Source organism: Apus apus, chromosome 2 (genome assembly GCF_020740795.1).
Source record: "Apus apus isolate bApuApu2 chromosome 2, bApuApu2.pri.cur, whole genome shotgun sequence".
Classification (NCBI taxonomy): domain Eukaryota; kingdom Metazoa; phylum Chordata; class Aves; order Apodiformes; family Apodidae; genus Apus; species Apus apus.
The window spans coordinates 83,447,696-83,462,132 of NC_067283.1; the positions used below are offsets into that span (position 1 = coordinate 83,447,696).

At 39.1% G+C, this 14,437-nt stretch overlaps 1 protein-coding gene across 2 annotated transcripts in view; it reads right to left on the minus strand.

Moving 5' to 3' along the window:
* ADCY2 (adenylate cyclase 2) overlaps positions 1-14,437 on the minus strand; it is a 230,638-nt gene that overhangs the window by 16,374 nt on the left and 199,827 nt on the right. For both annotated transcript variants that reach the window (XM_051611652.1, XM_051611651.1), the window contains 3 exons: positions 12,260-12,444; positions 10,224-10,308; positions 4,214-4,372 (listed from right to left, as the gene is read on the minus strand). In XM_051611652.1, the coding sequence (XP_051467612.1) occupies positions 4,214-4,372; positions 10,224-10,308; positions 12,260-12,444 (429 nt within the window). The remainder of the gene's footprint in view (positions 1-4,213; positions 4,373-10,223; positions 10,309-12,259; positions 12,445-14,437) is intronic.

Genomic DNA, 14,437 nt, shown 5'->3' on the forward strand with positions numbered 1-14,437 from the left:
TGATGTGAATACTAGAAAAATGCCTAACTACAAAGTGATTAAAAAGCATCTAAAGGAGCAAAATATGCCCTTACATTTACAGGTAAAAGCAGAATTGTGAATAGCACATTAATCATCAGCTGTTCCTTCAACTTTTGCTGAAGTATCTATCACTTGATACTTCCTGGGCCCTGTAGTTCACTGGACTGCTGATGGCTGGCAACTCCTCTCTTATTACGATCACCATTGAAAAGGACATCTGACTTCGAGACACAAAAAGTGGAGCCCTAATTAGCTATTAGAAAGTGCCTTTGCTGTCTTCCCTGACAGCAGAAGTGTTGCCTAGAATAAATCCTGGCAACCTGCACAATTCACGGTCATCAGGAAGAGAAATATGACTGAGCAAAAAAACAGGCAGTCACAAATTCAAATGCTCTATAGCATAGTTCCAGCATGGAAACAAGAACAAATGGCACTGTTTTGTACCAGAAGACTAGCAATTGTGGCTGTCACAATAAATGTCAAATAATTTTAGAGGCACCTAGTTTAGTTTGATCATTCATGATAATAAAGGCTGTGGCAGCTGCGTGTCTTAATTTGCCTATGAGTACCTCTCTTGAAACAGTACATTCCAAACTGTCTAATCAGAAAATTAAATGCAACACCATTTCAGGAAGGAATGGCTTCACTTCTTTCAACAAAATCACAACTATCCTTTTTTCCCTTTTTATCCCTTTGATAACATCTGCATTTCTGTTTGTTGGCTGTCCTTACTGTTCCTTCTTATTCTCCAGTGCCTGGAGACCTTCTCCAGATAGAGAAGGCATAGTGGTCAGAATTTCTCCTCTAAGTAGGGTGCTGGCTCCATCCTGCAGCTAATGAAACAGGATTCCTCTCACTCAGCAATGTGCTTGCCAGTTTGCTTGCAGCACAAAAACTCTGGAGTATTTTTTACTAACAAGTGATCTGGATGCTAATAACATAAAGGAAAAAGCTGCACAAGCCAGGTGCAGTTATATTTAATCCTGACCCCATTTCCTGCTTTTAGTTTTGTATTTGCTCCTACCTTTCTCTCTCTCAGCTGCAAAGCACTGTTTGGTACCCTGCGTTCAGACTAAAAGCAGAAACCCAGTTCCGGAGGTTCTGGTAAAGCAAACAAACCTTTATTACGGTTTGCTCTGAAGTGACTTTGCTTTTACCATATCAGCTTTAGTCAATGTGTATCCTGTTATGAAAGGACCTTTGTTAGTTGTCTAAAAGGACATTCCCGCTACTCCAAGTTAGCATTGATCCACACATTTTTTACCCTTTTATCCCTGCTGACTGTTCTTCAGCTGGATATTTTGTGTTCCCTTTTTTCCATATAACTGCATGCATAAAATTCTCAAGTAGTATTCTGAAACAGACTATTCATACAGAAGATTAATTTTAATCTCAAAAACTGGTTTAAACAGAAAAGAATGTACATGAAAGGCATATCAAGATTGAGAGGGTCATTAAGAGCAGTCAACATAGTTTTACCAAAGGAAAGTCATATCTGACCAACCTTACAGCCTTCTATGAGGAAGTAACCAGGTGGATAGATGATGGTAGAGTGGGAGATGTGGTTTATCTTGATTTCAGTAAAGCATTTGACAGTCTCCCACAGCATCCTCATAGATAAGCTAAGGAAGTGTGGTCTTGATGATCAGGTAGTGAGATGGATTGTGAACTGGTTGAAAGGAAGAGAAGTCAGAGGGTTGTGGTCAATGAGACAGAATCTAGTTGGAGATCTATGACTAGTGGAGTCCCTCAGGGGTCGGTACTGGGACCGGTACTGTTCAGTATTTTCATCAGTGACCTGGATAAGGGAACAGAGTGTGCCCTCACCAAGTTTGCTGATGACACAAAACTGGGAGGAGTGGCTGACACACCAGAAGGCTGTGCTGCCATTCTGTGAGACCTGGACAGGCTGGAGAGTTGGGGAGGATAAACTTGATGAAAAATTCAACAAGGGCAAGTCTAGAGTCTTGCATCTGGGGAAGAACAACCCCATGTACCAGCACAGGTTGGGGGCTGACCTGCTGGAGAGCAGTGTAGGAGAAAGGGACCTGGGTGGACAGGAGGATGACCATGAGCCAGCCATGTGCCCTTGAGGCCAAGAAGGCCCATGGCATCCTGGAGTGTATTAGAAAGGGTGTGGTTAGTAGGTCAAGAGAGGTTCTCCTCCCCCTCTATTCTGCCTTGGTGAGGCCACATCTGGAGTATTGTGTCCAGTTCTGGGCCCCTCAGTTCAAGGAGAGGGAACTGCTTGAAAGAGTCCAGAGCAGAGCCACAAAGATGATGAAGGGAGTGGAACATCTCCCTTATGAGGAAAGGCTGAGGAAGCTGGGCCTCTTTAGCTTGGAGAAGAGGAGACTGAGGGGCGACCTCTTCAATATTTACAAATACGTTAAGGGCAAGTGTCTGGAGGACAGAGCCAGGCTTTTTTCAGAGACGTCCAGTGATAGAACAAGGGGAAATGGGTGCAAACTGGAACACAGGAGGTTCCACGTAAATATCAGAAAAACTTCTTTACTGTGAGAGTGACAGAGCACTGGAACAGGCTGCCCAGAGAGGCTGTGGAGTCTCCTTCACTGGAGACATTCAAAACCTGCCTGGACGCCTTCCTGTGTGATGTACTCTAGGTGATCCTGCTCTGGCAGGGGGGTTGGACTAGATGATCTTTCAAGGTCCCTTCCAACCCCTAAGATTCTGTGATTCTGCGAAACCATATCAAAATGAATGTTTGCAACTAAGGAAAACGAGGACAAATTTCAATTCAGTATCTGTTTACCTCAGTATCCACACGAGGAAAACAAAGGCTTGATCTGTCCTAACACATTCTTAGGTGTACACAAATACACACATACAGAATGTCCTGTAAGGCTCAACGCAGCCTTGCTGACATTGAAACAAATCTGAAGACATGACAGGTGCTTATATTGCTGAACATTTCCAGGGATTTAAAATCTTTGAAAACTGCATTTAAAGATGAACAAAATAAGAAGCAACTCAATATTTCTTTTTTTAAAGGGTTGCCACTAAAATGATGTCAAATCATTTTTACTTTGTCTGATGTGATAGATTGGAGAGCTCAGCACCTTTGAATTTCTGATCTTCACTAAATTTACTAAAGCTCATTCCAACCTAAGAATCTTGAGGGCTGACAATATAAATCCAGTTGCCAATACAAAGGTGAGCAGATGGTGTTGCTCTGCTGGAGAGCTGAGATGGAACAGCACAAAAATGAGAAAGCAATCTCCTCCTGATGGTTTGCTGTGTTTAATGCCTGAACTGAGAACTGGAGCTGAGCCAACTTGGCTTCTAGCCAACGTCTTCACTGGATTCAGAGGAACCCCACAGCAGCTTTAATTTGACATTAGCTACCAAATGAATATTTGCAGGTAGTACTAAAGTACGATATAAAGTACTGATTAGTATTGCTTAATGAAAACCACATTGAAAGGGAAGACATTGTCCTTTTTGACTCAGGAGATTAAAAAATAATCTCTAAAGATGCCCTCTCCTCTCTTTTGTCAGTTTTGGAACACATGTTTGGTATGCACAAGTAATACAAACTATTGCATTTAAGATCTCTAGAAATGCTGCTCTCTATAAACACTTTTATTTTTTAATCCTTTTTGTTCCTTTATTAAAACCATAAAGTAGTATTAGGAGCAGATCTAATTTCCACCAGAGTCAACAGGGTCTTTTTGGTTGACTTTTCTGGTGCTTGGATTAGTTCCATAAGCAGTGGGTAAACAGGTAATTTAGGCCTCAGAATTAACATAGCCACTGTTTCAAGGAAAAGGTTAATTTTCACTCCAGTAAGCAAGGTCTCCAGTCACCAGAAGAAAATTCTGAACCTGGATGCAGCTCCACTCTGATCCCAAAGGAAAAAGTATCTGAATGCATATGATTTAAACAGAAATCCATGTTGATGCAACCATCCTGTTTTTCCTCCTCATCCTTTTCTACCCTCCTTCAAACAGCAAAGTGCATTGCCACTTAAAATAATTTCACATTTTTTACTTGAAGCTACTGAAGTGCATTCAGTGCTGAAAAGCAAGCCTTTCAGGTAGGTAAGCAGCAAGTAAAGTGACTATAAATCCATAGTCTTGCTGTATGGACCTACTGGTCAAATTAACTTTAAGTGGTATTTCCAGGATATGCTGCTTTCTTACAAAGCAGAGGATATATAGAAATGGCTGACCTCATTCTTCAGGTTCCTTGCCAAGAAGTGTTCAGCTACGTGGGCTGGAAGCACGTTCTCCAGAAGCACTCGGTTTAGGTTCTCCATGGTTTCAATCTCCTCCCGCTCTTTTTTGAACTTGTTCTTCCACAGGAAATCTAACCTACAGTAATATTCATTCTGTTACAAGAGGACACAGAGGTAAAGAAACAATAGGCATCTTGTCCTGCTGGAGTACAGGTTTAAGAGACAAAATAAGCACAGTACACCACCCCTACAAGGCTTGTTATTTGACCTCTCAAGTACAATTCCAGATCCACAGAAATCGAACCCCAAGCACACACTCTGTAACATACATTTCATCAAACTTACAAGCCTACTACCCTCCCCCTCTGCCCCCCTCCCCAAAAAAAGGCCCATAAAAAGGCCCAGGAAAAAAATAAAGTTGCAAGGTGGAACAATGGAAAAAACAATGGAAGATTTATTTATTTACTCTCAGGCTTTAGTAGAAATTAATTTAGTAGAAATTAATTAAAATCAAACACTATTACAGAAATTATTTTAACTTCTGCAACTTAGTAAGATGTCTTATTTATCTGAAGTGTAGAATTTGACTTGCAATAACGGGAGTTTCAGGAAAACTCTAACTTTTACCCACTTAGTTGAAATATTATGCCTTCAGTTTATTAAATCATTATCAATGTATCAACAATGGCCCAACCCAGTTCTTTGTTTTGTTTTGTTTATTTGTTTGGTTTTGGGTTTTTTGTTTGTTTGTTAAATTTATTTTTTTCCACATTGCTTTCTATAATACTTTACCCTCTTTTCTTGTTTTGGTCCCAGAGTTCGAATAATTGGTTTTTAACATGGCCAACAATAACAATATCTGCAACTATATGGTAATGCATAACATTCTTGGAATATCAGTATTCTTGGAGATCCAATTTCATTAAAAAGATGTTGAAAAATGAATAAAAATGCAGTTCTGTGGAGCTGCCTCTACTCTTTTTCAATATTGCCAATGTTTTGTTGTAAATTCTATGGCATTATTTGTGAACTAAAGCCTCCACTGCCCTGACTATCTCATTTAAGCTGATATAAATCAAGAGCTATTTCAATGTAGTCCAATGGTTTAAGGCTATCATGCAGCTTCAGTGAAGACTATGTTATTAACCAGGAGAACATGATTATGATGACAATCTTATCATAGAAAACCCTAAAAATGTTAGCTAATAATATTAGCAGTCTGTAAGCGTTCACATCAAAAAGAGAGTAGACCTTCTGATTGGACAGTGGCTGTCACAGCTCAAAATGATTCATAGATATTTTGTTGAGATTACAGCCAAAGCTAGAGTAGAAAGTTGAAATGAGATGGTATTAAAATGATTTGGCAAGCTTTTAAATATGCATATTATATATTCATATATCTAAGTTCCCACACAGATGATAAATTTGAATGCCACCAACTGTACTCATGCAGAAAAAATATCCAGTAAAAACCTAGGATGTTAAAATTATTTGCATATATTGACAAAAGGAAACTGGATGCCTGGCATAAATCTGAAATTAGGTCTCCATATATTGTACCAACTTCGCCTTGAAAAGAAAAAGGACTGTATAAGCTGAAATCTTCAAAGAGCTGTATTTTCTCTTTAAAGAGCTCATACTAAACAGACAGCTTACTTACAGATTTATTATTTACCGAATGAAATTTAGGCAAAGACAACTCAGAAATCAGAGAAAATACATCAGAATGTATTCTATAATTAATTTTGAAAATTAAAAATCAGTGCATCTTATGCCAAAATTACTATTCAGATTTTTTAAAATAAAAAAGCAGTACTTAAATAAAAGGTACTTTAAAATGTGGATTTTTTTTGTTTGTATGAGCTGGTTGATTTTGTATATATGTCATTAAAGATCCTGTACAATCTTTGTAGCCTCACAGTCATAGGAAAGTCAAGGTCTTTTCATATTTTTACATGTTATTTCCAGAATATTTTCAACATATTAGAATGAAGATATCTCAGAATGGCCTTTATACATCTGCAGGCACAATATCCTTGAGATACAAAAGCTTCCTTCTTCACCTTATGCTGCTTTACTTGACAGTACTTCCCAGTGGGTGAGCATAGTGGAACACCCAGGGAGGCATGAAGGACAGTGTGCTCCTCCAGGCAGCAGAGAGCAATTGGCCTCCTCCAGGACAAGAGACTACCATGCATCTGTGCAAGGCAATGCAATACAGCCCCAGAAGTTCAAATCAGTAGTAACTTCTTGGGCAAAAGCAGTTAAGTGCAACAAGAACTGATTAATGTCTCATTGATGGGTTTATATTTTTAAATTCTAGTGGGACACACACCTGGGTCTATTTTCAATACTTGCCTGAGCTAGGCAATGAACTAATTCTCACTGAAAGAATGTCACATAGAAATTCAAGATAAGCAGCTCAGGAGTAGCTGTCTATGCTCTAAGTGTCTACAGTCAAGAGGAGATGAATGCTACGGCATTCAGTAAAGAGGTCAGCAAAGGCAGCACTAAAGTAGGTCAGATCAATAGAAATTAAATATGGGGTTTTATTCAGGTGAGGGAGCTAAGGAGATTCCACCTCACAGCCATTACTCACACACAGCAAGTCTGAGAAATGGTCTCAACATGGAGCATCAGCAGCAGATGTCTTAGAACACATTAATAAGTTGATCAACAAGAACTGATCGGCTCTAAAGTAACAAAAATGAAAAGCTGCTGGTCTCAAACTTGTGACAGATAGCCTGGTCATTCAAAACAGCCACAGCATCAGATAACTTACAAATGGTAAGGACAGAATGTGTAAATCTTTGGAAAAGTCCTGGGGTGATGCTGAGAACAATAAAGTACTTTGGAAAAAGCCACACTAAGGAAAAGAGCTATGTAGACATATTAGCTAAAGCTGATACAATAGGGAAGAGTTGACACCTGTTTTATAAACATGCCTCCATCTGTTAGAAGAAGTCAATGGACGTGTGAATAGGAGGGAATTTTGAAATAAGTTTTCATTAAAAACTTTCAGAAGAGGCTCTTGAACAGACTACATTATCTAAGAGGAGAAGGATCCTCTCACAGAGTAACAGCTCACTAAAAAGTAGAACAGAGATGACAAAGAAAGAGTTTTCATGGCTGAGGGAAATTGCCATGAACATCTGGGCAGTTAAACAGCCAATGAAATTCAGTGTGGAAAAACACAAAATAATCAGTCATGGTAAAAATATTCACCTGGCCTACAGAGCATTGGGATATGTGTAATTTTAGGTACTGATGGGAAAGGAATTCACAGGCTATGTCAACACCACTAATTCAAGCTAAGCCATGAGACATTTAATGATCAATAGTGTTTAAATGTGAACACACTCCTTACAGAGTCCCGCCCATGCCAATCTGTACTTCCCCAGGCAATGCCTGGGCAGGGTGCAAGAGTCACCATCCTCAACATATCATCTGCCTGCTGCCAGCCTATTTAGAAATAACTAATGGCATGCATGCAGAATGGAATGTGTCACTCAGTCTCAGTGCCAGGGAATGGCTGTAGCCTACGCTGGCATGAGCATAAAAAAAAAAAAGCAGTTCTGCTTTCTCCACCTCACTTCTGGCTGCTCACTCTCATCCTATGCTCATTCTTTGGCACAAGCATTGCTGCAGCCACATCATAAAACCAGTTTAGGAAATAGATCTAGCTGAAAACCTTCCAGGGTTAATTTTTAAACCTATTTAGGGCCACTATACAGCTCCACAGGCAGCTGTGCCAGCACAAATGAGAAGGTACAAGGATAAGACTGAGTAGCTGAGGAGAGGCCTACTTCTTTCAGTGGTGATGCTGGTTGTGCAGCTAAAAGCATTAGTTGTACCTGAGAAATACGTTGGCTCATATAACCTCTAATTATATACTACCTCTCCCTCTCTTCATTCCCATTCAATCAGAGACACACATTCCCCACTCTGCTTTTTCCTCAGGAGGGGCATCTCTCTGACCACTGGTTAGCAGGTTCACAGACCTACACTTCTAGGAAAGCATTCACTTTTTGTTTACATAAACATTCTGGTTACTCACCCTGGGGTCAGAGGAGCACCAATGCCAGCTTAAGGGAAATGGAAAGACCACCCTTTTAATCAGTGGCTATTATAATTAGCATTGTTAAAATAATCAGATATTAAGAGAAAAGGGATGTGATTATCTGCAAAGCAGAAAAATCCAATAGCAACAGAGAAATTACTTGTTTATCACTCTCAGTGGAAGAAAGGCAAAGGAGAATTCTACTTTGCCTACACTGCCAAGATGGCTTGACAGTGTCCTGCAAGTGCCACTCGATTGAAGCAGCAAACAGAAAGTTTAAAAACAAACAAGAAGATGGACACTTTTGCATGACATTTTATCAAATTGTGAAATTCAGTATCAGACAGACCGGGAAGGGATCAGACAGTGTAACAGAATGCAGAGCAACCAACAGTCCTTAAATGTTGCCACAGAAATGCCAAATAGCAGAAGGTGGGAAGCATATGTCTCTAGAAGGGTCACTCTGTGCAGGTTCATTTCCTCCCCTATTCTTTTCCCAACCATGTGCTACCAGTCAGTATCACTAACTTCAAATGGCAGGTCCTATGCCAGGTATGTATTAAAATTAGTTCATAACATTTTCTAGTTACCATTTAGACTTTGCTTGAGAGTGTTTGAAATCACAGAGGCTTTTTTCTTGCCATTCTTTAAGGGAGAATAAATCAGCAGAAACAATCAAAAGCAAAAGACTAAAGAGCCACAAACAACCTACAGCTCTGAAAACAAAGACTTTGTCCATTGCAGGATCATTTTTCAGTCAGTGTGACACACTCAGTTGTATGCAAACCGAACTTTCCTGTTGACATGACTGAACCCACCAAGAAATACTCTCCGTGCCCAATAAAGATGACATTCCTTTTTTCTTGGTGTGGCACCCACTACCTACATCTGACACCTTGGCTGATAGGGACTAAAAGTTCTCAGCTGGTGTGAGGAAGTATTTATCCCTCTTTTTGAGTGGAAATAGCTGTGCTACAGCCCCACTCTCTGCTACCATCATCAAATGAGCAAACTCTAATATGGTGCTGGCAGCAGGGGAGATGAAGCATGTTATTTCTAACTCAAGAAGAATGTTCCCCACGACAGCAAATACTGGAGAAGCTGCCAGATAGGAATTTTTTGTCTAGTAACCTGCAGGGCCTGCTTGGCGATTTAAATACAGTCATTATGTTTCAGGGAATTGCAATGTAACTGAGTGATTTAAAGACAGACTGGGATAAAAAATCCCCCCCAAGGCTGCAGGCTATGAGGGTACAGGCTGTTCAGGAGATCTCTCAGATTGTGCCTTCCATCTCAGAGCCCTGTCTCGTGCACTGCATCATTTCTGGCACGACGGGCTGGCATTGCAGCTCTTAGCCACAGATTATGGACAGACCTGATGTTTTAAAGAACTGCCCTTGCACCTGCCCTCAACTTCATAACGGGTAAGACCACTGAGATCATGTTTGTACTGGAAAAGCACAACTGGGTAATAAAAAAACTAGTTTCTCATTGGGTCATAGTTTCAGTGGAACTGTGGCCTCAGCATGTGGTACACTTCTGGGTGCATGTTACATTGTTTCTGTGTCTGCATCAAATTGTAATAACTGTGAAGAAAATAGCTTGTAATTAAGCATCTAGGGAGACAGCAGATGGATGCAGACAGATGGGAGCACGCAAGGAAGCTATGAAACAATATTGGTCAGCATGACAAGCAATAGTCACAGCACACTATCAGCATAATGTCTACAGTCTCACTGACAGTTATTGGTGAGTTTTAAGGCCATATTGGAAGGTAATAGAGGAAATAGCTTTTTAGATGCTTCTGACACTCCTTTGCAAGGGTGTGGGACAGAACGACATGAAGCTGTTGGTCAGATAATCTAAAAAATGTCTGAGGAGGTGGCAGGCAGCACATGGAGGCTGGCATTGTGTCCACTGATGTAGATGAAGTGTGAATCTTACCTGTCTACCCAAAACCAGTAAAGTGATGAAGAATATAAACAAAGAAATTGAGCCCATTGTCTTCAGGTCTTTCAGTATTCCTGGCCTATAAAATAAGAACATAAGTAAAGCTAGCTGCTCAAAATTTAAAACAAAATTACTTCAGCACAAGACTAAGACCACAATTTATAGTACTTTCTGGTATGTAAACTAAGATCATTCAAATATTATATGCTTTATTAGTTGATGAAATATTATTACATCAATTAGGTAGCTTTAATTACTTCTACTACATTTGGTGCAAATGTGCCTACATTTTGAAGTCCAGTAATAAGATGAGGATTTAGTTAAAATAATACCCTTGTTTGCTTACAAAGTGAGAGCATTTGGCGCTTAATTTATACAGGCAGATTAAAAATAAATGTTTATGTAATAACACTACTTTTGTAATGGAGAGCTTGAGTGAAGCTAGTGAATGTGAAGAAAGGGAAAAAAAAGCACTAGCACTCTCCTACTGATGCCACTGAAAGAAGAATCTTGGTGAGAGATTTATGAAGGAAAATTCAACAGACACACAACTTGGCTGGCGGAAGCTACCAGACACATACACTTTCTATACTGTCTAGTAGTCTTCTGTCTCATCACACAGATATCCTTTCTGCTGACAAATGAAAAAAAAAAGGACCTGGATTTGTTAATTTAATCTTTAGAATTAAGTGCAAAGAAAACTTATTTTAAAAATTCATTTCTTTTTCCATGGTTGTCTCCATGTCTTAAAGATCTTGAGCAGCTTACAGCACAGGAAAAGAATACTGACACTCTATGCTGAATATTCATTCATTTTTCGGTTGTGACATATGGAATGCACACTCAGCCTACATAGAAGAGGATCACCTCTTTGCTTTGAAAATAAGGAAGAAATTACATGTCTCCAATAATTATTTTACACAGTAATACTTGTAATTAGATAAATAATTTTGATCTTACATATAATCATATACAACAAAGGTTTCAGCAGTCTCAGAGAAAATTTAACACACAAACTTTTAAGTGTAGCAAGTCTGTCGGTCTGCTAATTTTTTCAATAGCTAAGACAGAATTTGTAAACTTCTAAGACAATGTACTAGTTTGTATTTGGCTTGCAGCGAATAGGCTTTAATAGCCTTAAATGGGCAAAGAGGAACCTGATGAGGTTCAACAAAAGTGTAGAGTTCTGCACCTGGGGAGGAATAACACTAGGCACCAGTACAGATTAGGAGCCAATCTGCTAGTAAGCAGCTCTGTGCAGAAGGACCTTGGCGTTCTGGTGGACAACAAGTTATCCATGGGACAGACATGTGTCCTTGTGGCCAAGAAGGCCAATGGTATCCTGGGGTGCATTAAGAGGAGTGTGTTCAGCAGGTAAAGGGAGGTTCTCCTCCTCTATTCTGCCCCGGTGAGACCCCACCTGGAGTATTGTGTCCAGTTCTGGGCTCCCCAGTTCAAGAGGGACAGGGATTTACTTGAGAGAGTCCTACAGAGGAATATGAGGGTGGTTAAGGGACTGGAACACCTGCCTTATGAGGAAAGGCTGAGGCCTGGGCCTGTTTAGTCTAGAGAAAAGACAGAGAGGGGGTCTTATTAATGTGTATAAGTATCTGAAGGGTGGGTGTCAAGAAGGAGAGGCCAATCTCTTTTCAGTCATGCTTTGTGACAGGATGAGGGGCAATGGATGCAAACTAGAACACAGGAAGTTCCACCTCAACATGAGGAAAACTGTGATTAACAACCTTAACAATGACTTCTTCCCAATGCCCTTTATTACAAAAATGCAAATTAAACCATACTTTATTTCCTATAGCATATGTTTCAAACACCTTGCCCAGACTTGTTGATTTCATTCTAGTACTCTAATGTGTGACATTATATATTAACTGCAGCATGACAATGATTTTAAATTGTGACTTACAGATTATATAACCAAACACAGAGAAAAAAAATTGTTCCATGACATAAGAACTGCCATAGGTAGCATTTAATTGATATTAATTTCATAAGGACTGGAGTTATCCACCTACCTTCTAAGAGGTGCCATTGCATACATAAATTTGCTGTAGTCATCCAGTATGGGCCCATGAGTGTGCAGAAGGATAACATTGTAGCCCACCAATGCAATCAACATTATTACCATTTTCAACTCATAATTTATCCTCAGGAAAACAGAGCAGGAAATGAGCCCTAATATGCAGCTGTATATAAAATACTGGCAAAGAAAAATCAAACAAAAAAGATTTAGAATTTGGCTCTTGAGTGGGAAATAATACAAAATAAAATGCTCAGGCTAGTTTAAAAACCAAATTATTGACTGACCACTTAAGCATGGAATCCATCACAACCTGGGACATTATGCTTTACAGTCAGTAACATCTACATGTTGCTATTTCATAGAATAGGTTCTTTTTCTTACTGGGCTCCAATTCACTCAAAACTCAATAAAATCCAGATTACCCTCCTTATTTATGCTCCCTATCTTTCACTTATTGTCACATTTGATTTACTCATCTGCAGCAGTGAGGAGTGCCTGCTCATGGGATGCCACTGCTGGTGTTGCAGTCTAATGCAAGAGCCTGCTGCCAGCAGACTGACAAAAGATTTATTCCTGTGCCACTGAAAGGTTTTCACTCATCCTTGAGTTTAATAACTACCCTGCATGTACTACTAGAATGAGGGTCAAGGTAAAATGTCTAAAGATCTGAGAACAATAATTTCAATGCCTATATTTGCAGTACTTATAAATTGATGCAATACACAGTTGTTATGAACCTCATAGATTTGCAATTTAACAAACTGTAGAAAGACAGCTAAGATAAAAAGAATACAAAATTATTACCATGGCCTATGCATAATATAAATTAAAAAAAAATAATTCTGTCACATCCTCTTGAGTTATGACTACATTAAAACACATTCAATTGTTAAAAAAGACTTTTCTTTTCTATGTTCTATATACCAACAAAAATATGTATAGTTGAAGTTAAATTCCTGGAAAAATCTTTTCTCTGGATACTTTCTGGAAATGGATTAGGACAACAAAATCAATGTCAAAACAGGAATAATGCATTCTCACTAGAATTATTATCTTAGTCCTCACTATACAGCCTTTTGCCAAAGATATTATATGAAAGTTACAGTCCTGCACCTTGTAAGGAAGTTACCTTTTCTGAAACTACAAAGCATTCTATTTCTAGACATGCTGTTTTCAGACTACTGTTGACTTGTTGATGGCAGTACTTTCAACAGAACCTGAATCACTGTTTATCAATTTTGAAGGATCACCAAGAAGAATAATTTTCACAGCACCCAAGAGACAGAATTAATCTTACATCTCAGTCACTGCCATTACTGTAATTTGCTTGCATTTCTGCTTGAAATAAGAAATATAAAGAACTACTGTTCAGAATCACCAAAAAAACCCCCTTCTCTGATGGCTGCATTCCCACAGAGGTCACTCCCCAAATACAGTGGGAATTCAGCCATAAGAATATCTAGACTAGACTTAAAATTTCAGCTAAGATTTCTGACATGGGTTGATGGATTAGAGAAGAGTGGTACAGCCACAGTTAAGAATGCAGACTCTTATTTTGTGTATTACAAGGCAAGCTTGCAGTAAGCAACAAGCAGATCTGGAAATGAGTCTGTGAGCAACTCTGAACAGCCATACCAAGTCATTAAGCTTTTTTTTTTTTTTTTTTTAATGTCACCTTAAATAAACCTTTTTCAAACTGTAACTTACGTATAGGAATGATTGTTTCTGAATGCTCAGCACTGAAAAAAAATCTTTTAATTCCTGTTAAATGAACTTAAAATTCACCCTTTTAATATTTTAGTCAACACTTAAAAACTCTAGCTTCAATCTTTCTCAAACCCTTTTAGCTTTTCAGACTAATGCAAAAGAAGTTGAAAATAAACTTAGAGGAGGAAGTGCAAGACCAAATGCTTCAAATAAAGAATAAGGAATAAAGGTAACTGGCATTCTAGCTAGCTTCTCAGAAGGATGCATTCGGCTACAAAACAGGCAAGACACTTAAAAGCAGTAACAATTTGGTGTAGAATCAGTAAAAGTACTTATACAGAAAATCAGGACCAGTGGAATTACTGTCATATGTACAGCATGAGAGCTCTGTTTTTTGCTAAAACACAAAAATTGCAAGCTGTCAGGAAACTGGCAGCCTGTCTCCTGGGCCAAGTGGTCTCAG